Source organism: Terrapene carolina, unplaced genomic scaffold (genome assembly GCF_002925995.2).
Source record: "Terrapene carolina triunguis isolate 2854851 unplaced genomic scaffold, T_m_triunguis-2.0 Scaffold58, whole genome shotgun sequence".
In the NCBI taxonomy this organism is placed as follows: Eukaryota; Metazoa; Chordata; order Testudines; family Emydidae; genus Terrapene; species Terrapene triunguis.
Genome location: NW_020664409.1, coordinates 29,784,833 through 29,806,764, shown reverse-complemented (window position 1 = coordinate 29,806,764; position 21,932 = coordinate 29,784,833). Strand labels below are relative to the sequence as shown.

Here is a 21,932-nt window from a genome sequence, read left to right as displayed (position 1 = left end):
GGGAGTTCTGGGGGGGGGCTGTCAGGGGGTGGGGAGTGGTTGGATGGGGCGTGGGAGTCCCAGGGGTCTGTCTGGGGGTGGGGGGGTGTGTGGATAAGGGTTTGGGCAGTCAAGGTACAGATAGGGGGTAGGGTCCTGGGGGGCAGTTAGGATGGGGGGAGAGTCTCAGGAGGGGGCAATCAGGGGACAAGAGGCAGGGAGGCTTAGGTAGGGGGTGGAGTCCTGGGGGGCAGTTAGGGGACAAGGAGCGGGGGGAGGGTTGGGGGTTCTGAGGGGGGCGGGAAGTGGGAGGGAGTGGAAGGGGCAGGGGCGGGGCTAGGGCAGGACAGGGGCGGAGCTAGGGCGGGGCTCCTCCCGTCCTCTTTTTTGCTTGCTGAAATATGGTAACCCTAGTCACCCGAAACAGAGAGAGCCCCACAGAGGCTCAGATAAGGGGTTGCTTTTAGTACATGGTACAGCTTTTAAAACTTTATTTTATATATAAAATAAAACCCCCAAACCAGGTCATGACCTTCCCCCAAAGATGACTCCATTGTTCCAGTGTAGTTCTTTCTAATATCATAGAACAGAACTGGCTGGTATAATGTCAGTTGACCCAAGTTAGTTGTAAACAGAGTTAGTTTCCATTCAGACCCTGGCTGGATGCTTTTTAGTTCGTTCTGCAGACAGCTTTATGGTTCTCAGATTTGTAAACGCTTTTGCAGGTTGCATTTTAATAATCTGATAGGCATTTCAAAGGGAACTGCAGAAAATTCACCACATTAGTTATGCCAAAAACACTTTAATTTGAATTCTGCAATCTACTAGAATACCAACAAATCTCAGAAGACCTAGGTCTATCCCGCCTTCTTCCACAGCTCCAATGTAAGTGACAAAAGGCATTTTTTGCTAAAAATGTCCCACTGTTGCTACCACCAGTTCAGTTCCATCCCCGGCAGCAACAATGTAGACAAGACATTGGCAGCTACTGGTGTTATCTAGACATGCTCTGAACTGGGTTAGACGACATGCTAATTAATGCCACAGTGTTTAGAAATGCATTTGAAAGCAATTGAACGTTGCAACATAACAGAAAAAGTATTATCTCAAATTCAAGCTGAAAATAGAAAGTGAAGCTAGCAACAATGTTGTTTGCTCAAGAATGATCCTAGTCAGCTTTACTATCTCCCCCCCATTTATATATGGTTCATGAAGGTTAAGCTTTTTCTCTAAATTCAAAGCAACAGTTGTGCCTTTCAAAACATGCCTTCTTTCAAACTCTCAAACACCAGCCAACTATTTCAAAGTTAGAATATAACAAAGACTATAGAAAAAAGTAAGTTTGTCCAAAACACTGTGAAATTCTTTTAAACAAGAAGTCAGTGGGCTAAAAAGTGCAAATGACAGAAAACTAATGGAAAATAATAGATTACATTAATTAAGCTTTAATTGTTTATTGTTGAAGTTTACTAAAGGCAAACAACCTGTTCTTCCCTGGTGTAAAATGCTAACGTTATATGAGAGTTTCTTCCCCTACCACATTCCAAAGCAGAAAACAATAGAACGTGACCTTATTTTTAAAAAGGGGGCTCTGCAGCAGGTGGAAAATAGAGTTTTATTCCATTGGGGTGAGACTGTACCCCAAAAATCCATGCATGGGAGGGAACACTTCAGGTGTGAATCCTGCTTAGCTCCCGCTGCCACACTATCCTCCTCACGTTAGAACCCCACACAAGGTGTTGAGATCTGCAGAGGGGGAAACATGGGCAGTGGGCTGACTGGGGGTTGGCAGTGGTGGACAGCCCCCATCCCCACTCTGGATTTTTTGGGATTCCCCAGGAAAGGTCATATAGCCTGAGGCTATAGTGCCTTCCTTGTTGAGCACCCCTCCACCTCAAAATCCCCAGTTAGAGGTGCTGTTCCCTTGCCAGGGAGTAGAGAAGGCTGCCAGGGGGGCAGGAAAGAAAGTCCTGATATCTCGTTGATTCCGCAGGATCGGCACAGATTCTTGGGGAGCCTACAAGTGTGGGGGCAAGGGCAGGGCTGGCTCCAGGGTTTTGGCCACCCCAAGCAGCCAAAAAAAAAAAAAAAAGCCGCGATCACGATCTGTGGCGGCAATTCGGCGGAAGGTCCTTCGCTCCCAGCGGGAGTGAGGGACCGTCCGCCAAATTACCGCCGAATCACTGGACCTGCCGCCCCTTTCCGGAGTGGCCGCCCCAAGCACTTGCTTGCCAAGCTGGTGCCTGGAACCGGCCCTGGGCCAGGGCAAACTTCATCCTCATGATGGAATGCCCAGGGAAGAATTTCATGGGTAGATCCTTGCTAGAGTTCCTCCTCTTTAGTTCCCTCCCACAGGATTTATTGCAGGAAGGGGAGACCCAGCACTTCAAAATTAAGGGAAAATAGTCTAATCTATTCTTTTTGCCTCTAACTTTCTGTCATCTGTTAGATGAAATGTACTTTTTTTCCCCCCTTGCCTTGTTTAGATTCATATAAACATTTGAACTTGGGACCTCAGCACAAACATCTACCACTAGAGGTATAAGGCTTTCCCAATGCAGTGTGTGCCACTGCTTTGACAGCAGCTTAGGCCCAGGTTTTTAGAAAAATGACCAAAAAATGTTCAGGGATGGAATCAAGAAAGAGGAAAAAGCAGAGTTTTTAACAATGTATAGCTCTGCCCTGAACAGACAAACCAAAATGCATCTGTAGCCTCAGGGCTTTGTCCCTGCCAAATTTCAAAGGCTTGATCAAACAGCAGTGAAAGTATTAAGAGTTTATCAAAAAAAAAAAAAAAAGGCTGCAAGAGTCTTTTATGATGGGAACTGTTAGGCAACTTAAATATTGGAGCTGGTACCAGTGCCAGCTCCCTTTATAATCTTAAAGAAGAATTTGCAGATATGCCTAGTAAGAGGTACAATGAACATATTACAAAGAGAATGGTTGGGCAATAAGGCAGACATGGGAATGGGGAAGAAAAGATCAATCTGGAGAATGACTGATGAAATCTTAGACCAAGAAATTGATGATTCTATTGGTGATGAACAAACATTTCAGATATGTAAATCAATTATACATATCAAAGTCCAATTTGAAGTCTAGCTTTTAAATGTGACTTAACTAGGGCTTTTTTAAAGTAAATGCTATGAATGTACTTAAAATGACAAATTACATTCAAACCCTCTAATAAGACTTTGTGGCCTCCCTAATTGTCTTTCTAGCCAGGATACTCAGACACTGTACAAGATGGTTCAGATTTAAAAATTTTATTAAAGTTAATGTTTTAAATGAAATATACATGAGTTAAGAGGGAAGGTACTGTACATCTGGGATCAGGCTTGGGTTATGGGGGGTGTGACAGACCCAGACCAGTGGGGTACAGGAGTCTGGTAGAGGGCAAATATACTGGTCACTGGATGAGTAGTTTTCTGTTCCCTGAGTGACCAGAGAAGGGGCTGCACTAAAGTAATCAGGAACCTGCTAGAACCAGTTAAGGCAGGCAGGTTAATTAGGACACCTGGAGCCAATTAAGAAGAAGTTTCTAGAATCAATTAAGGCAGGCTAATTAGGGCACCTGGGTTTTAAAAGGAGCTCCCTTCAGTTTGTAGTGTGAGAAGCTGGGAGCAAGAGGTGCAAGGAGCTGAGAGGTGGGTGCTGCTGGAGGACTGAGGAGCACAAGTGTTATCAGACACCAGGAGGAAGGCTGTGGTGAGAATAAGGAAGGTGTTTGGAGGAGGCCATGGGGAAGTAGCCCAGGGAATTGTAACTGTCATGCAGCTGTTACAGGCAGCACTATAGACAGCTGCAGTCCACAGGGCCCTGGGCTGGAACCCGGAGTAGAGGGTGGGCCTGGGTTCCCCCCAAACCTCCCAATTGACCTGGACTGTGGGTTCTTCCAGAGGGGAAGGTCTCTGGGCTGTTCCCTAACCCACATGGTGAATCTCTGAGGCAAGAAAATCTGCCAATAAGCGCAGGACCCACCAAGATAGAGGAGGAACTTTGTCACAGGGGTTACAGGTATTGTTTGCAAGGATGAGAAGATACATACATATTGCATAACCTGCATAGACCCAGATTGGGGTGCAAGGGTTTTTAAAGTGTCAGTGGATAGGTGGGCTTGGGTATGCCACCCATGGAATGAATAAGGAGTCCAAGTCAGTATCGGTGTAGCGGATAAGTACATGGGTGGGGTGCATCCCTTGGTCCGTCGGGGAAGGAAGTGGGTTATTTCCCTGGTTGGCGGTCTCGGTTACTCAATGCGGTATTGATGGTGTCCTGTGATGTGTTCCGTATAAATGTCTCTGGACCACCTGATGGTGTCAGACACCATGAGCTGTCTCATGAGCTGGGCGTAGCATCGACCGACTCTGCATGCTCTCAGAACACTGATGGGTGCCATGCAAAAATTAGATAGTCGGTGTTCCTCCCTCTAGTTTAGTCATGAGAATTGATCCAATGCCCATTGAAGTCAAGGGAAAACCTTCATTGGTTACTATCTCAATATCATCCATATCCCTCTTTCTCCCAATAATCATACTGCATCAACAGCATTCCAGCACAGGGGCAAGTCTGGGTGTTAATAAGTAGTTCAGATTCTTTTTCTGGACTTGTTCTATCACTAACCACAAACTGCTCCATCTGTAAATCTAATTTTGGAAAAGTCTGTTAGCAAGCCACTAAAATGTAGGGAAGGCATATTTGGTGCTTTTTTTTGTAATAAAATCAGTGCATCTGAGAAGAGCTATATAAGGTACACAGTGATTAGCATTTAGAAATTAATAATTTAAAAGAAACCCTTTAACTTTTTGGATGCATAACAATTCAGTAACACTAAGGGGGACTATGCAGAGGAAAGAAAAGAACAAAAATTCAGCATTTAAGCAAAATCAGAGAATCTGATTGGATTTAAAAGTTAGCTAATTTGTAGGTATATTTTTAACAGCTGTCATGCATTTACAAAGTATCATTTCAGTATTCCTTCCCTCAAACTACTCATAAATCATTTCTTGTAAGTATTGATTCTTAGATCATGAGCACTGTTCAAGAATCTGCCTGGAAATGGTTTCTCTGTCACAGCATTTAAGCCAAAGTAGAAGAGCCAAAGGTTGACAGACAGGCAACTTGCCAGGGAACAACAAACCTGCTAGACCATGAAATTAGTTTTTGCTTGTTCACCAGTAGCTTTTTCCACATGCTGAGGAGCCTATATCTTTTTTTATAATGGCACTAGCTTTTTTTTGTCCCCTGAAGTCACCTTAAACTCCAGAACATGTTTCACTACAAAACTACTAGTGAATGTGATATCTGGCTACTAAAACATTTTACTGAATGGTTTGTCAGTTTCTCCTTACATTCTGTGTGTGAAGGGGTCTTACCTAACAATTCATTCTATATTACCACTGAATTATGAGACAATAGGAAACTTACTGGCCATATTGCCAGACCTGTTTAAGGCCAGCTTTTTAAAACTTGGATGCCAGAAACTTAAGCACCTAAATAATTAGGCCTCTAGAAAAGCAGCCCAACTTTCAGAGGTGCTAAGCATTTACATCTCATGCCTATTAGGCACACAAGTTTGAAAATATTGGCATTAGTTTTTTTGTTAAGTATAAATTCATTGAAAGATTAGAGGTTCACCCACAGACTCCCTATGCTTACTGCTCTGGGGTAGGCATGATTTCCTCTACCCCACACATTTTCCTACTATTGATCTTCAACCCAAGGGGCAACAGTCTTCTCTGTACCTGAAAATCCTATCTGCTTGTACCTGTTTCTACTGAAGTCAATGCAAAACTCCCTCTCTGCCTGATTCTGCAAACACAGTGGAATAAGGACCACAAAGACTTGAAAACAAGAGTTTTGACAAGCATTTTAAAGGTTTAAAGTAGTAGTTTCCAACCTCTCCTGTACTGTGACTCCATATTACCACGGGGGGGGGAAATCAGAATACCTCCTCTCGTTTATCCATAAGGAACGGGAAGGCATTTGTAACCCCCAAACCTATTGGCATCTCCCTGGGAGGAGAACCCATGGCTGACAAAAAGTGATAGTACTTCAGAGGGATCATAAAACATGTAATGTTGTTTTTTTATCAGATTCATGTAAATGAGTTAAACAGTCATATGTAACAATGTAAATGCATATTTTGTGTACACAATATTTTGAACTTTTCTAATTTCAACTTACTATTTTTGAAAACATTACACTAATCAGTACAAATTAAATTTCAGTTTTAAAATAAGTGGAAAATCTCCTAACAATCAATAACTGTTTCAAGTGGTAGTGTCTCTGCATGACACTATAGAATAAGTCGTTTTGTAGATCAGTGTATTTGTAAACATGTTCTCTACAGATGTACAAGAAATATAAAGTTTTCCTTCAAGCAGCAGCAAGTCTGTATCAGCGCTGAGACAGAGGGCAAGAGAATCAGTGGGTATAAATGGGCACAGCTACTGTGATGTAAATGAAGCTACAATGAATGACATCAGCTCAGGATCATGCCCAGAGAACTGTAAAATAAAATAAACTAGTATATGCCATCACTGCATCATTCCCTTACTTTTGATGTCAAAATCTCCCCTCTTAGAAAGAAGCTATTAATTGGGCAAAAATAGAGAGAGTAGGACACCACAAATCATGCCTGTGAATGGTTTTTTGAAGGTACCAGTTAGCATATATATTACACATAGCCTCCTTCTGTTCTTGGTTGTAGAAAGTAAAATATGTCCTGCCACTTCTTTTCTAAACTATTTTCTCCTATTTTCTTAAAACAGTGGCTAGAGAAGAGCAGGAAAATGGCTATGTTTCCAAAACAAAATGTACATTTAAATTTTCTTTCTTTAAAGTAGAACTGTATACTGGTGAAGTTCCTGCTGGAGTTACATAAATTAATTGCTCTCCAACTTCACATGCTCTTGTGCATATAGAGAGAGCTTGGCATCTCTGTACATTAAAAAAAATAGTCACTTGCTGCACATTTTTTGTATAGCATTTTAAAACACTTAACTTCACACATCGAAGGCACCTGTCTTCATGCAGGACAAACTTCCCACCAAGTATAAATATTAAGCAATTTTGGATTTTAGGGCCAAAAAAATAAAGGGAAAAAATCTGCAAAATCTTTCAAATTAAAAAAGCATGGAAGAACGCTCCTCCCTATCCCCTGCCAGAGCTCAAATAACTCAGACAGCCACATGGAATTTTAATCAAAGCTCCAAAAGTAGTTTGCCTTTGGCCTGAGAACAAGCATGAGGCATTTCAGACCAAAGGATAATTTTTTTAGAAACTTGCGACAGCCTGAAGACAGGGATTTGTCTTTCACTTAAACTACAGCAACACGACTGTGATACTATCATAAAAAAAAAAAAAAAGTAAAACACACTTTGGACTGGATCCTGCAAACCCTTAGTCATCCAAACAGCCCTGCTTAATTCATGTGGGAAATGGACTACTTGCGTAAGGAAGGGCCTAAAGAATTGGGTCGTTAAGTTTCAGGTAGGGTCATCAAGGACTGAACAGTACCCTTAAGGTTGCATATGTTTTATAGGAGGAAAAATTCCTGCTTTATGGTACACTGAATTTCTTCTTTGTTTGGTCATATTCCAAACTGCTTTTCTCTCACCAAACAGGGGGATTACTGTCCACTTCATCATTCTGGGGGTCATCTTTACATCACTGATGAAGTCCTTTAATCCCTTCCCTGTCACTAGATCAACGCTTCATCTTGACCAAAGTACAGGATATACAACTTTACCCCCAAGACTGTCATCAATGTCACATGTTGCATCAGTTGCTATGTGTTACTTAGTTACTCCCCTAAGATCAGATACTACTGTGCCACTTCCAGAGATTTGGGCTATATTCACCCTTTAATCATAATACATCTTAGCTTAAAGTTCACCATCCATCCACTGACCCAAACCTTCACTTTTAAAAATAAAAAAAATCCTGTTTGAGTGCTGGGTGAGTAGGCTTACTTTCCACACAGAAAAGTACAATAATAAACACTCTATTTAAAGTTTCTGTTTGTGGGGAGAAGGATATGAGAATGTGATATGTAAAATATTATCCATTGAAATTTTTGTCTTCTGAACTACCGAATAAACAAGTCCAGCTTTCACCAATAGATTTTGACTGAAGGAAAAAAAAAAAGAGAGAAATTGAAACAAGTCTCGCATAGGAATTGTCGTAGTGGATCTCACCTGTAGAACATCTAATCCAGTGTCTGTTTCTGACAGTAGCCAGCACCAGATGACTCAGAGAAAAGCCCAAGAATCCTCCCAGCACGTAGATGTAAGGCAATTTGCCCCCATCAAGACCTCTTCCTGGTCACTAGTGCTTAGAAAATGGCTTGTCGTGCCTCTAGAAAACACAGGAAATCTGCACTGCACAGAATAATCATTTTCCCCCATTACAATTCTGACACAGTATACAGGAGACCAAAGTCATCCCTGGTGTAATCACTCTGAAGTCACCAGGGATTAATTTGACCCAAATGTGCCTTTGGCAGTGACAGGCTTATTCAGTAGGATATTGGCAGGCACATTATAAGCATATTTCAAATAAGAGAAATTGTGATTAGGCTTGAAAAGATTCAGATTTTGATTTTTATGAATTTTGATGGAAATCATGAGTGTTTATTTCCAAGCACCTATACATTACTCAGATTTTTTATTTAGTATTTTTTACATTTTCTGGCTAAGAGACTAACAGTTCTTTGTCAAACTCTAATGACTCTAAAAGTTTACATTTTTAACAGATTTTAAAATAAATTCATAACTTTTTATAAATTTCTTTTTTCATCACAAAGCCGGATGGAATACTGATATTTTTGTTAAATCCATTAACAGGCACAGGCTTATTAGAGTTCAAGTAATTTTAAAAAATATTTCTTACTCTGTAAATTAAGCACAAAAATTGTCCCACTAAAGTCCATGAGCCTACATAAGCTTAAATCTAGGTATGCGCCTAAGTACTTTACTGAATCATGGACTTAGTAGTTCATATTTATTTATTTTGTATGGGTGAGGATGGAGGAAGATACGAAGAATTATTCAGTAATTACACCTTGGCAAATCCAGAGTAACTCCCCTGAAGTCAGAGTTATATATTGATTTAAAAAAATAAAAAAAAAAAATCAAACTCTGGGCTCTTCAATGTTCTTTGAAAAGTAATTTCAGATAGTGGTGACATGATAGGCAGTTTGCAATCAGCATAGGCAAATGAATGGAATCCTAGAATTTTAAACAGCATAGATTTCACAACTCTGATTTAAACCAGGTTTTCTGAATATCCTAACACAACTCAAACAACCTCCAGTTTAAACTTCCCTCATCTAGCTTTTCTAATCCTGTTAAATAAAAACAGCATGATCACTAGAGACATTAGGATACAGTACAATTAAATAGATTTAAATTTTTTATTAGTTAATATTTAAAATTAAATATACACAAGCTAAGAGGAAAGGTACTGTACATCTGGGGTCAGGCTTGAGTTATGAGGGATTACAGGTATCAGTTACAAGGATGAAGAGATACATACATATCACATAACCAGCATAGACCCAGATTGGGGTGCGGGAGTTTTTAAAAGCGTCAGTGGATAAGTGGGCTCGGGTACGCCACCCATGGAATGTATTAAGAGTCCAAATCAGTATCGGTATATCGAATAAGTACATGGGTGGGATATTACATTTTGTCTTAAAAAGACCAATACTCTGTGTGTGTGTGTGTATACACGTGCGCGCGCACACACACACACACACACACCTCACAGTAAAGAAAAACCACCACATAGCATTACACTTACAGCTAAAGAATACAATAGACCAAGTGAGTGACAATAAGAGTTATGAGGAGCACAAGTTAATTTCTAAATGTTACAGTCAGGTACGACATAACAACTAGATGTATCAGCTTCTTATATTTTAGAATAAGGAGAGTTAATAAAAGAATGCCAGATAGCAAAGTATGATATTTTTCCATGTTTTATATTAGTAAGTGTTTCCATGAACAAAATACTTCACACAAACCAACTGCCAACACAAGAATGGCAGAATCTCACCATTGGGCTGCCATAATGAATCTGTCAGAAAAGAAGCACAAACAATGGTCCACTACTGTTGTTGAATGCTCACTAACTACCTCAAATCAAGTAATTTTTGTCTTGATACACTTACACTAGTGCAAATCAGCAGTAAGGTTACTGAAGTCAATGAAAGTACAGTCATATAAAACCAGAAGTGAGCCTAATTCTGTCTTTATACCAATGTCATTCCATTAAGTAAGTCCTGATTTAATGAGTAAATGAGTTCATAATCAGGCCCATTGACTAATACAGGAAAGCTTAAAATGAAACACCTCCATGCCAATTATTCCTGAAAGAGCTGGGCTCCTGGGCAATTCCATCACAATGAAAGTGCCAGCTGCTGATTTACACAAAGGTCTTTTTAAATGCTTATTTGATCTGTTGAATTATGTTTTCAGCTATGGCACAACCCCCAGAACTCTGCATGGAGGCTTTCATAAATGTAAATAAACTAAAACCTCCAACAGTATAAATCTAAAGGGAACATTAAAACTTTTCATGTTAATTTTATCTGTATTTATGTTCCTTGGGTGAATTACTGTCCAGTGAAGTCAATGGGAGTTTTCCCATTGACGTCATTAGAGCCAGGATTTTGTCCATTAAGTTTACCACTTGTACAGTCCAACAACAAAATTTGTTAATGGTCAGACCTAAAGTATGGAAGCTCTTTTGAACTATGCTGATCTTCTATACTACTCTTCATCTGTCTTTATATCTTTTTAAAATGTCACACTTGTATATTAACAAACTAATATATTTTGGAAAAATTGAAACATTTTTCACCCAAGATTTTCCTTTTTCAGGAAATCTGTGTTTTTCCATCCAGTGTCTGACTTGTGTTATACAGGTCAATCACTATTCAAAAACCAGACACCTTAAAGTCTTTATGGAATTAACTCTGCAGTGAAATTATTCTTAAATGTCTTTTGGCACTGGTGAAATTTCCAGTGTAAGTCATTGGGTTGCATCTTCTAAGGTGAGTCGTAAAAATAGGAACTGTAAGGTCTGATAGGACTTTTTTCTTTTAAGAAAAGGAACAAAAATATGTAATACTTCACTCTTTGTGCTTTGCAAACTTCATTATATCTGTTCTCTAGTAGCCACCATTCTGTCAGTTACTGAGGCACTGGATAACAGACTTATTAATATATTGTCTAGACTTCTTCAAACAAAATGAAACTACTGGATGAAACAGCTGGTAAATCTCCAACATTGTATATTTTTAATGTGTGCTTCTAATTTATGCAGAATATCCCCCAATTCCTAAAATCACTGTCATTTTCTCAGCATTAGAGAAAAGAAGTAGGATATAGGGAACACCTAATTTCCATATATAAAAGCTCAATTCATTTCTTAATTACTCCAGTTTTAGACTGGTGTAAGTGTAGTGTAGTTGCACAGGGAGTAAAAGGAGGTTAATGCAGTGGTGAATCGGACCCAAGGTATCTATATACCTATACAATGCTTGATAAAGGTGCTGATATAGCTAGTACCCTATATAAAATAAAAAATCCACAGGCCACTCAAACCTTTTTGAGATGAAGACAATTTCATTTAACCTCTGAGATTAGGCCTTTTCAATTTATTAACTGGGTACACTGACCACAGAGACTCTCTCTTCTCATCCCCTTTCCTTCCCACCAAGCCAGCCTAAATCACTACAGACTGTTAGCAAAGAAAAGCTTAAACAAATATGATATCCTCTGCATCCTCTAGAGTCTGTGTCTATCTCCAAGGTCACTTACAACTAACAGTAAAAACAAAGACAGAATTGAGGGGGAAATAAAGTCTTCATTTCAGGAAGACAGTTGCTTAACTATGATGACTTCTCATGTGGGAATCAAAAGGAGGGCTGGGTCTCGCAGAACAATGAAAGAGCTCAACAAGATGATATATCTTATATTTGTAAAACTGTCTTCAAACACAAAGCTTTAATTGAATTTAGATGAAATTGGTCAGGGAATGTCCTTGACAAGGGTCTTTATTGTTTAATAAACCATTAAAAAAAATCTTAATACCCTGTTTCCCCGAAAGTAAGACATCCCCCGAAAATAAGACCTACTTCCAGTTTTGCCTCTCGCTGTAATATAAGGCATCCCCCCGAAAATAAGACCTCCCCGATAATAAGGCCACCCCGGAATATAAGGCCCCGAAGCTCCAGGAAAAATAAGACCTCCCCTGAAAATAAGACCTAGCGCATCTTTGGGAGCAAAAATTAATATAAGACACTGTCTTATTTTCGGGGAAACAGGATATGTTAAAGCTCATAAAACCACTGCAGAAACTAAAGGCTCAATTCTACCCACTGTCTGCACAAGAAGAAAGTAGCAGAACCAATATGCAACATGGCTGTTGGAAGAAGCATAGAAGGGGAATAGAAATATCAACTCTGTGGCATGCTCCTTTTTCCTCAAATCAGTAGGCGTCTTCTGTTGGTGTCCTTTTGCCACTCTTGGAAGACTTAGACCAGGAGTGAAAGTGGGTAAGGACAGAATGACAGTGTGCATGCACTTATGGAAAAGTCTCATTGAATCAAGCAGAGATTAAACCCGCAAGGTTTTACAGCAAATACTATAAAAACCAGATCATCTTCTCCTGTGATAAAAACCAGGATTCAGAGAGATCCATCCACATTGTCCTGTCAGGAGAAAACAGGAAAAAAATTATGGGGGCCTGCCCACATAATGGGGGCTCCTCATGAGAAAAAAATCTTATAGAGGGATTGGCCCCCTAGATTTTCTGCATCTACCCATTTGCAAAGGGGGGTTGAAGGCTTATGTTTTGATGGCATTATATATCAACATAGCTATGCTCGTATATGGCTTCTAGTTTTCATGTAAAATTTTAAGTGTAATCAATTTAACTATAAAATAAATCTGTTGGTTTTCCTGTAAAATTTTACATTCATACTTATTTTTAATGCCTGACAATAATCATGAAGCCTTTGATTTAGGTGGAAATATGCAGTATCTTTTTTCTCAACAGAGCAACATTATTGCAAAAGCATACAAATACAACCTTTCATTAAAAAGAAATAGTAGAAGTAATTACTGGAGCAGGAGCACTAGTCATTTTACACTAGACTGCTCTCTATCATATGAACTAGAACCCCAGGAATAGTCCCACTGAAAAAAACTGGAAATTAAAAGGCCAAAATTCAGTGCCCATTCTATGGTACCTGCATGTATTAGCATTCCAGGGCAGCTCACAAAGTAGAGAATCGCTGACTGATATAATACTAAAGTAAGATGTAAGGTGATCACTGACCTCAAACACATAATTTGAGAGTTTTCATGCAACTGTGCTACAGGTTACTATAAACTAATGAATACTCTTCTAAATCAAAGAAGAACTAAGCAATCTCATTTTGCAGAGCTGCTCTCTAACATAGATACTATAGTTCTTTGTCCCATCAGGAAGGCCATCTCAGCATGGAATTTCTCAGCTGTTTAGCCCTTTTTAAACAAAGACATAGAGAAAGGCTCTGTCTGAAGATCCTTGCTTTGTGTGAAAGTGCTGTAAATACCAACAACTAATCAAGATATGCTGATAATTTACAGGAGATACACTTTTTAGCCTTTAGGGCATGGAAAAAAATATTTATGGCTTTTTATCTTAATCTTCAGTTTACTTAGAATGCATTCACAAGATTTTTCTCCTTCACATACCTTTGTACTCTGTGAGCAGAACAAAGACCATGTTGCTCTTTAGCTTTGGCTTTCTTTTAAAATAAAACAGAAGGAAAATGTAAAAGAAATAATATGAGCAAAATTTGACATTTAAGGATACACTGATTAGGGCTGGCATTTAATGTTCTATTTTAGAAAGTTTCTCCTCCAGGAATGTATCTTGTTCTATTTCAGTCACTGGGGATAGCTGAAGTATCTCCTGATTTTCCCCCCCCCCCCCCCCCCCGCCCCCCAAACTGAACATCTAAGTGATAAAAATTGGCAGTTAATTGAGATTTACATACCAGTGCTCTTTTTCATCCCAAAATATTATAATGCTGCTTAATATCAGTCTATGGGCCATATATTTTTATTGCAATGCTGCACACATGGAGGCAACATTCCTAAGGGATATACAGTGAAGCAGCACTACATCAGGCCACCTGATAGATAGGCAAATTAAAGTGGGACTCGTGTAGTATGCATGTTTAAAGCCCACTATACAAAGGTCTTACCTGCCCATTTTCTGTCAAAGAAACTGCACAGCCCTTAACACCAGAACTTGGGGTTGCTGTTGTGGCCCACATTCTCAGAGGTGCGCACGCACATACACACATACACACACAGTGGTAGTGGGTCCCGGTTTGTACTTGAGGCTCCCAGACCAGTGGTAATGAGGGGCACTGAGCATTGTAGACTGCTGTACATCAGATACTTCTGCCCAACTATTTTTTGTTGTAAGAAGATATACAGCTTTTCAGTCTTATCATGGAGCAACGATTAACTCATTCTGTCCCTGACTTATCGCACCTCTTTAGCTCATCATTTCACTGTTCTTAATTGCAGTTTGCTTGCACTACTGCCTTTCTGAGTTTTTCATATAGATTAAAACAGAGCACTCCGTTTCTTTTCCAAATGTCAAGGGATTTACAGCTTCTTTTAACATTATCTTAGCAGGATTTTAAAAAGTATAGGATATTTATATGGATAAAAGCATATCCAGAGTTACCATATCTAGAGTTACAATAATAAACATTAAAAAATAAACAAGACCATTGCAAGAGATGTAATTTCTCTTGCTGGAGAGCATAAGACAACTATTGGCATTCAGGAAGAAATTTTCCCTAGGAGCCCATCATCACATAACACAAGGTTTCTTATATCTGCTTGTGAAACATCGGGTACTTACCACTGCTGGAAACAAAATACGAGACTAGAAGGATTACTTTGATCGATCCAGTATAGCAATTCCTAAATTCTTATGACATGCTTTTTCATTCCTCACCATGCAATATTTAGAGACATATTGTCCACCACATCTTGAAAGTTCAAATTGACTTTTTTGAAAGTGTTACAATAGTTGGTTTCAATTAATTTCAAATTAAAACATAGATCACAATTTTGTGAAGGTCTGAAAGTGACCCTATCATTATATAAAACATACATTTGACTGGTATGTAGATATGGTTATGCACAAGGAAGAGCATGTGCCTATAGGTGTATGCTAGATAGCATACAGAGACTTCCCTCATTTGGCACAGATGATTGTGAACGGAGCAAAGGCCTAAATTACTGATTCCAAATTCCCAGATCCATGGACAGCAAGGTTACTGCAACACACTCTGACTCATAAAAATGAATTGAGGTCTGACCCACTGACAGGCAGCTGAATAAAGCTGCAATCTACAATGTAATCACTTTGAAAGTCACCACTGCTACCTGCCTATAAAAAAGCTGCTTTCTTTATTGAGAGATTGGGTGTTGAATCTACAGAAGCAACACTACAACAGTTTGACAAGTAGTGGGAAATCCTATTCAATAATAAGAATTAGGTTCATTAATTACCTAATCAATGTTTGTATGCAGTGTTGTAGCAGTGTCGATCCCAGGATATTAGAGAGACAAGGTGGGTGAGCAACAGAGGGTCCTGTGGCACCTTTAAGACTAACAGAAGTATTGGGAGCATAAGCTTTCGTGGGTAAGAACCTCACTTCTTCAGATGCGAGAAGTGAGGTTCTTACCCATGTGTGTATATATATCTCTTCAATATATGTTTCACTCTATATGCATCCGAAGAAGTGGGTTGTAGCCCACGAAAGCTTATGCTCTAATAAATTTGTTAGTCTCTAAGGTGCCACAAGTACTCCTGTTCTTTTTGCGGATACAGACTAACACGGCTGCTACTCTGAAATCTGTAATCAGTGTTTGCCATTCAATAACCAAGAGGAAAAAATTAGGATAGATATGTTATCAAAATACCTAAGAAATTTAATGTGTATGTCAAATATCCATCTTATACTGAAGAAACCTTTCAATTTACCCATAACCGTGTTTAGATTACTGATTGAAAGACTAGACCACAGAATTTTCTTTACCATGCTATGTTGCTTTTTCACACAGAAGATTATAGCATCTGCTGACAAACCAACACAGCTATTGTATTCTATGGTTTCCTGATTTGCTGTCAGGAAATATGCAGACATGAACTGAAAAGCAGGAAATGCTGAAGAGATAATTTTATCAATGGTATTTTCATGGGCATTCTAAGATAATTTTTGTTTTGTGATCTCAGCACCAACTCTGGTCTAGTCTTTCAAACCTTTCCAGCTGTGCAACAAACCAGGTTTTAAGATTACCTTGATATTCAAAAGTATAGATATTCTGAACTTCGGCTGTTTTTACTTTCTCCAAAAGTAATACAATCATTTGTATTGCCATAACATTCCTTGCATTGTTTTTGGATTAGTATCATGAGATAAATAATGGAATGCTAGCTTTTGTAAGACCATTATCCACCAGATAGGTTCTGATACTCATCACTTTAATGGTATCATCCACATCAACATGCAGAGAAATATGTAAGCTAATGGAAAGAATGATTTTCTGACCCAATCTTTGAAAAAGAAACACAGAAACAACCAAACGAAAGAAAAAAAAAATTACAGTTACCACTAAAGAAAACTGACAAGATGAGGTTTAGCTACAATCAAATTTGATGGCATGTGTAATCTTTAATATAAAGTCAAGATACATTTTGTCAGGAAGCCTTCAGATTACTGTGTAAAAAATTATTTGAAATATCAATAATATACTCACATTAATTTACAGCAGTTCTTGCAATTTGATCCTTGAAGTTGTGTGTGTGAGTGAGTGAAAGTTAGGGTTTACACATTCACATTAACTTGTCCCCATTGTAAAAATGTAATATTTTTGATTACTGTTTATGCTGTTAAAACTATATGCTAATATATATTAAGTGGCAGTTAATACTGAAAGACTTTGGCATTTAAATTTCCTGATGAATATGCACTTAAATATTCTACCTAAATGTTCATAACGTAGCTATAGATGTTGCGTTGTATTGGTTTGTTTTTAAATAGACTGTTCATCTAAAGAAGTACAGGTACATTTACTCAATGCTCTCACATATATATGGATTCAGAATTTTACAGCATGTATTTGGACTAGAGTGACCAGATGTCCCGATTTTATAGGGACAGTCCTGATTTTTTGGGTCTTTTTCTTATATAGGCTCCTATTGCCCCCCCCCCCGCCCCCATCCCAATTTTTCACACTTGCTGCCTGGTCACCCAAATTTGGGCTCAATCCTGCATGTCTTACTCAGGCAATGAAAGTTTTGAAAGTACAATCATGGCAATAAACACATTTGCAATGTGTAAACTTCCAGACACCAACATATGTCTATCTTGAATGCCATACTTCAGCTTACTGATTTCATTTAGGAAAATTAAGTCCTACATATATCCAGCATTTCTAATTAATTCAGTAGAGACCTAATTGTGTCCACTAAAACCAATCAGCGTTTTGCTGCTCACTTCACTGGGAGCTGGATCAAGCCCCAGATGAGAGTTTCTGGTCTATAACTAACATTACAAAACACTCCTGAGAACTCGAGAAATAATAGTGGCTCTGTAACTTTCTCTCTAACTTTCTAAAGGGGAAAAAAATCTTCAATGTTGAGCTTAGACCTAAAGAAAGAGTATGAGAGTTATTAGAAAAACAAAGCCTTCTAACAGATTACTCCAATAACCTTTAAGTGTGTGAATGCTGAATAATTATTCCAATTTACATGTGTAAAAGACTTCAGTCCTCATTCTTCATATGGCAATTGTCTAGTTTATGTAAATAAACCCTCCTCCCATGGACTACCAAAGCATTTAACATAAGTCACTAGGGAACAACAGCCCTTTCCACCATGAGTTTGTAGGACCCTTGCCAGCAAAACTAGTGCAGTTCTGTTGCGTAAGGGGATGGTGGGGGTTGAAACTGATATAGATCATGGAGAGGGATCCATGCTCTCCCAGCTCAACAAAATGCAAAATGAGTTTGGGGTAGGGCAAAGGCTGGCTGAGGTGAGGGCATGGTAAGAGAATCAGGAATAGGAAGATCCTTTGGTCATTTTCCCCAATGAGGGGACACATTAGAGATGCAGAGACTATTCCAGCCACATTTTCTCCTATTAAGGTCCCCAGTGTCCAATCAAGAGATGCAAACTGGGACTGGGGACTAGATTGATATCCAAATGTTAAAAAAAACTTTTTAATATTGATCTAAAGCAGCATGCATCCTTCATAAAGGCAGTGATTCCAACCACTAACGGGGGACAAAGCAAGCAAACAGTCTAGAGCCCTGCAGTCTCCTGGCTGGGGCAGACAGTTGCACTTGGGGAATGGCCCCCTGGGCAGGGCAAAGCAGCAAGCAGGCTGCAACCGCTGGGAGGGGCAAAGCAAGCAGTCTATAGGCCTTACTTCCCTCTGGGATGGGACCTAGAGCAGGCAGCAGCCTCCAAGCATGACTGGCCAAGCAACACTTCAAAGGTAACAGAAGGAGATGCCATAAGCAATCAAACCTACTACAACTCTGGGCAAAGTTAGTTCACTATTAAAATGCTTTTTAAAAAATCCTTGCAAAAGCCATTTTTGAAATTGACCAGCACTAGTTATTTCACTGCCAGCTAATATTTGACCTCTTCTTATGAGCTTAAGGCCACTTATATCCGTGGAGTTAGTTACTTCTGATTTACACCAGGGAAAGTGAGGAAATCTGTGTGCCTGATCCTCTTCCTCCAGCTAAGAGTACCTGGGGGCAGGGACCGCGTCTTCTGTGTCAAACATCGACTGCAGTGATGCTCAAGGAGGGAGGGGGATTATAGGAGTGGCAGATATTAAGCCTAAAATGATACGGAATTCAGACCCCGGGAGAGTAAAGCATTGTGATTAATCTCTGCACCCACCCAGTCAACAGCAGCGGCACATAAGTATTTGCGTCCTCATCTAAACTGTGTGTAGCTTCCCAGATACCGCGGTGATAGGCTCCTCATAAAGGTGATAAATTAATAATCGCAAAGCCACCCTGATATACCGGCTTGGCCCCCTAAACGCGTCCCCTCGGCAGTAGCAATGTCTAGCCCAGCCTCTGACTTTGCTAAAGCCCTTCCTTTCCAGGGGACGCAGTCTGATTCACTTGCAGCCCAGAGCGGGCTGCCCCGTCCCCTTTCCAGCCGGCGGAAAGGGAATCCTAGAATAGGGAGGAGGTGAAAAGGCAGCCCGCAGGGACTGGGGGAGGAAGAAGGGCTAGGCAGGCTCACAATGGCCCCCGGAGCCCCAAGCAGTCGAGTGGCGAGTGGGGGGCAGGGAGAGGAGCCTGTTTCTGGCTGGCTGCCTCTGCTAGGAGACAATGCAAAGCGGGCTTCGCGGCGAGAGTGTCCGCCCCATTCATTCCCAGCGCCCAGCCCGCGTGTCAGTGCTCCGAGGGGGATGGGGCAGCAGCCGGGTTTTCCAACAGAAGTTTAAAAAGTGCTCCAGGAACCCGCGCTGGCCCGTCCCGAGAGGGGGCGAGTCGCCCCGGCGGGAGGAGGGAGGGGGCCTTGCCCTCACTTCAAAAGGGCCCTTCATGTTGCAAAGCCAGGGGGCGGCCCCTTCGCCAAGGCAGCAGCGAAGCCGGCAGCCCCCACCCCCAGTGCCCTCAGATGAGATAAAAGAACTACCCGAGCGGGGGGTGGGGGGACGGGATGGGTTGTAATTTACTGAGGCTGGGGAAGGGGGGAGAGATGGGGCGATGGGGAAAAAAAGGGCGAAGAGGACAAAGCTCACGGGAATGGGGAGAGAGAGATCAGGGAATGAAGGACAAAACGAGAGACACTGAACCATGCTCTTCTTCAGGCCCCTCATTTAGGGTCTGTCTAGGCGAGGCTAAACAGCGTGTGCTCTAAAGTGCGAGGCTGATACATTTCACAATGCTGGTGTAGACCAGGGCAAGTTGCATTTTAGTCCGCAGCTGATCAAGCTAAGCCCTGGCTGGGAGCCTTATTGCTCCGTCCCCAACGGAGACCAACCCCCCTAGGGGCCGGGGTAGCTTCCGATTTTCGGTATGTGGAAGCACTGCTGCAGAACAGTATTCAAGAAAGCAATTCCGAGCTCGCCTCTCCCCCCGCCCCCCCGTTCCCAAGGCTGGTCCAGAAAGCCAGCACCGAAGCAGGCACCGCCAAAGCCAGAGCAAACAGCCCCCGTGTGCAACAAGTTCCCTTCAGCGGCTTCTGCTAAACCCCCCTGTCTGCCCTCTAATCTCCCAGGCTGGGGATCGCCGGCCGGTCTCTCACCTCGAAGCTGGCATTCCCCTACCGCCCAGAGCAGAGAAGCCAGCAGCAGCCATCTGCAGGAGCAGCAGCAGGACATCGCCCCCCGGCTCTCGCAGCAGCAGCAGCCGCGGCACCTCAGGTGGATGTGTTTCTCCTGGGGAGCAAGTTCTTCTTTTACGCTTTTCCCTCCCACTCCAGGAAAACCAACCTCTTCCCTTGCTTCCCCCTCCCTTGTCACCCTTTCTTATCTCCCCCTCGCTCTGCACGGCAAGTGAGCCTGCCATAGCCAGACACTAAGAGAGCGTGTGGCACAAACCTCTCCGAGAGGGGAGGCTGTTGCAGAGCCCTGGGCTTCATGGGAGGGAGCGTGCCAGTTCTGGTGGCTGTAAAAGGGGCACGTTCCTTGCACCCAAACTCGAAAGCCTCTTGGGAGTGATTCTCAAATCCAGTGTTGCTTCTGAATTGATTCTCAGATCCAATATTGCATCTGGAATCCCCCCCCCCCCTTTGGTTTGCTCCACCAGTAGCTGTGGTAGCAAGAGACGCTGAGTTGGGGGGCGGGGTGTAAGTTCCATGTGCGAAAAGGATTCCGAGCTCCTGAGTGGGTGAAATAGTGTAGCAATAAAAAGTGTCTGTAAGCCTCTAACTATTTAAGCTCAGCATCCTCTTTAAAAAAAAAATGTCATTTTACAAATATAGTCAACAAGTGAGTGCTGGTAGAACATATGTAATAAATGTGTAACAAGGAGTGGAGTAATAAAATTAAGAAAAGGATCATTAAAGCTGGATATCAGAGAAAATTTCTGGCAATGAAATCTAGGGAACAGGAAATGGTGGAAACCCCGTTGTTTTCCACATTTAAAAATAGACTTGGCAATGCAACGAAGAATACACAATGGAGATCAATCCTGCACTCAAAGGAAGTGGTCTTTTCCATCAAAAATTTCTCTGACTCTGACTTACAGTATAGTGGACCTCGTCACATTGTGACTTATTTTCTTTTCACTACTTATTTTTTCACAAGTTGTGTTTTTCTATACTGAGATGTCAAATCAGTAATTAGGACTTCAGTGGTTTAACAGAAATATTCAGCATACCATCAAGACACAACAGGTTATTAACTATAGGACATTTAAATAAACTCTTTAAACAACATTAACATAAAAAGTAACAAAGATGCCTTTATTATTATCTAATTTATTTGGGCATAAGCTTTCGTGGGCTAAAACCCACTTCATCAGATGCATGCAGTGGAATGTATTTTCCAGTGCATGCATTTGATGAAGTGGGTTTTAGCCCACAAAAGCTTATGCCCAAATAAATGTGTTAGTCCCTAAGGTGCCACAAGTACTCCTCGTTCTTTTTGTTGATACAGACTAACACGGCTACCACTCTGAAACCTATTTTTTACTATCATTATTAATAATAATTCCTAACATTTATGTGGTGATCGAAGTAATTTGATTAACGACAGAACAATATTTTAAAAGTTTCTTCTACTGATTTTTAAAGTGTTTATAAATAAATATTTTTCTGATGTTCTTAATTTGAGACATTTAAATTTTGTCTTTAGTGTTTATTAGAGCTAGGGCACAGTAACA

The 21,932-nt window shown here is 40.8% G+C and overlaps 1 protein-coding gene across 1 annotated transcript in view; it reads right to left on the bottom strand.

Annotated features, from left to right (window-relative positions):
• LAMA1 (laminin subunit alpha 1) overlaps positions 1-21,932 on the bottom strand; it is a 147,831-nt gene that overhangs the window by 123,659 nt on the left and 2,240 nt on the right. The window contains exon 2 of the mRNA XM_026659235.2: positions 13,734-13,786. Within this exon, the coding sequence (XP_026515020.2) occupies positions 13,734-13,786 (53 nt within the window). The remainder of the gene's footprint in view (positions 1-13,733; positions 13,787-21,932) is intronic.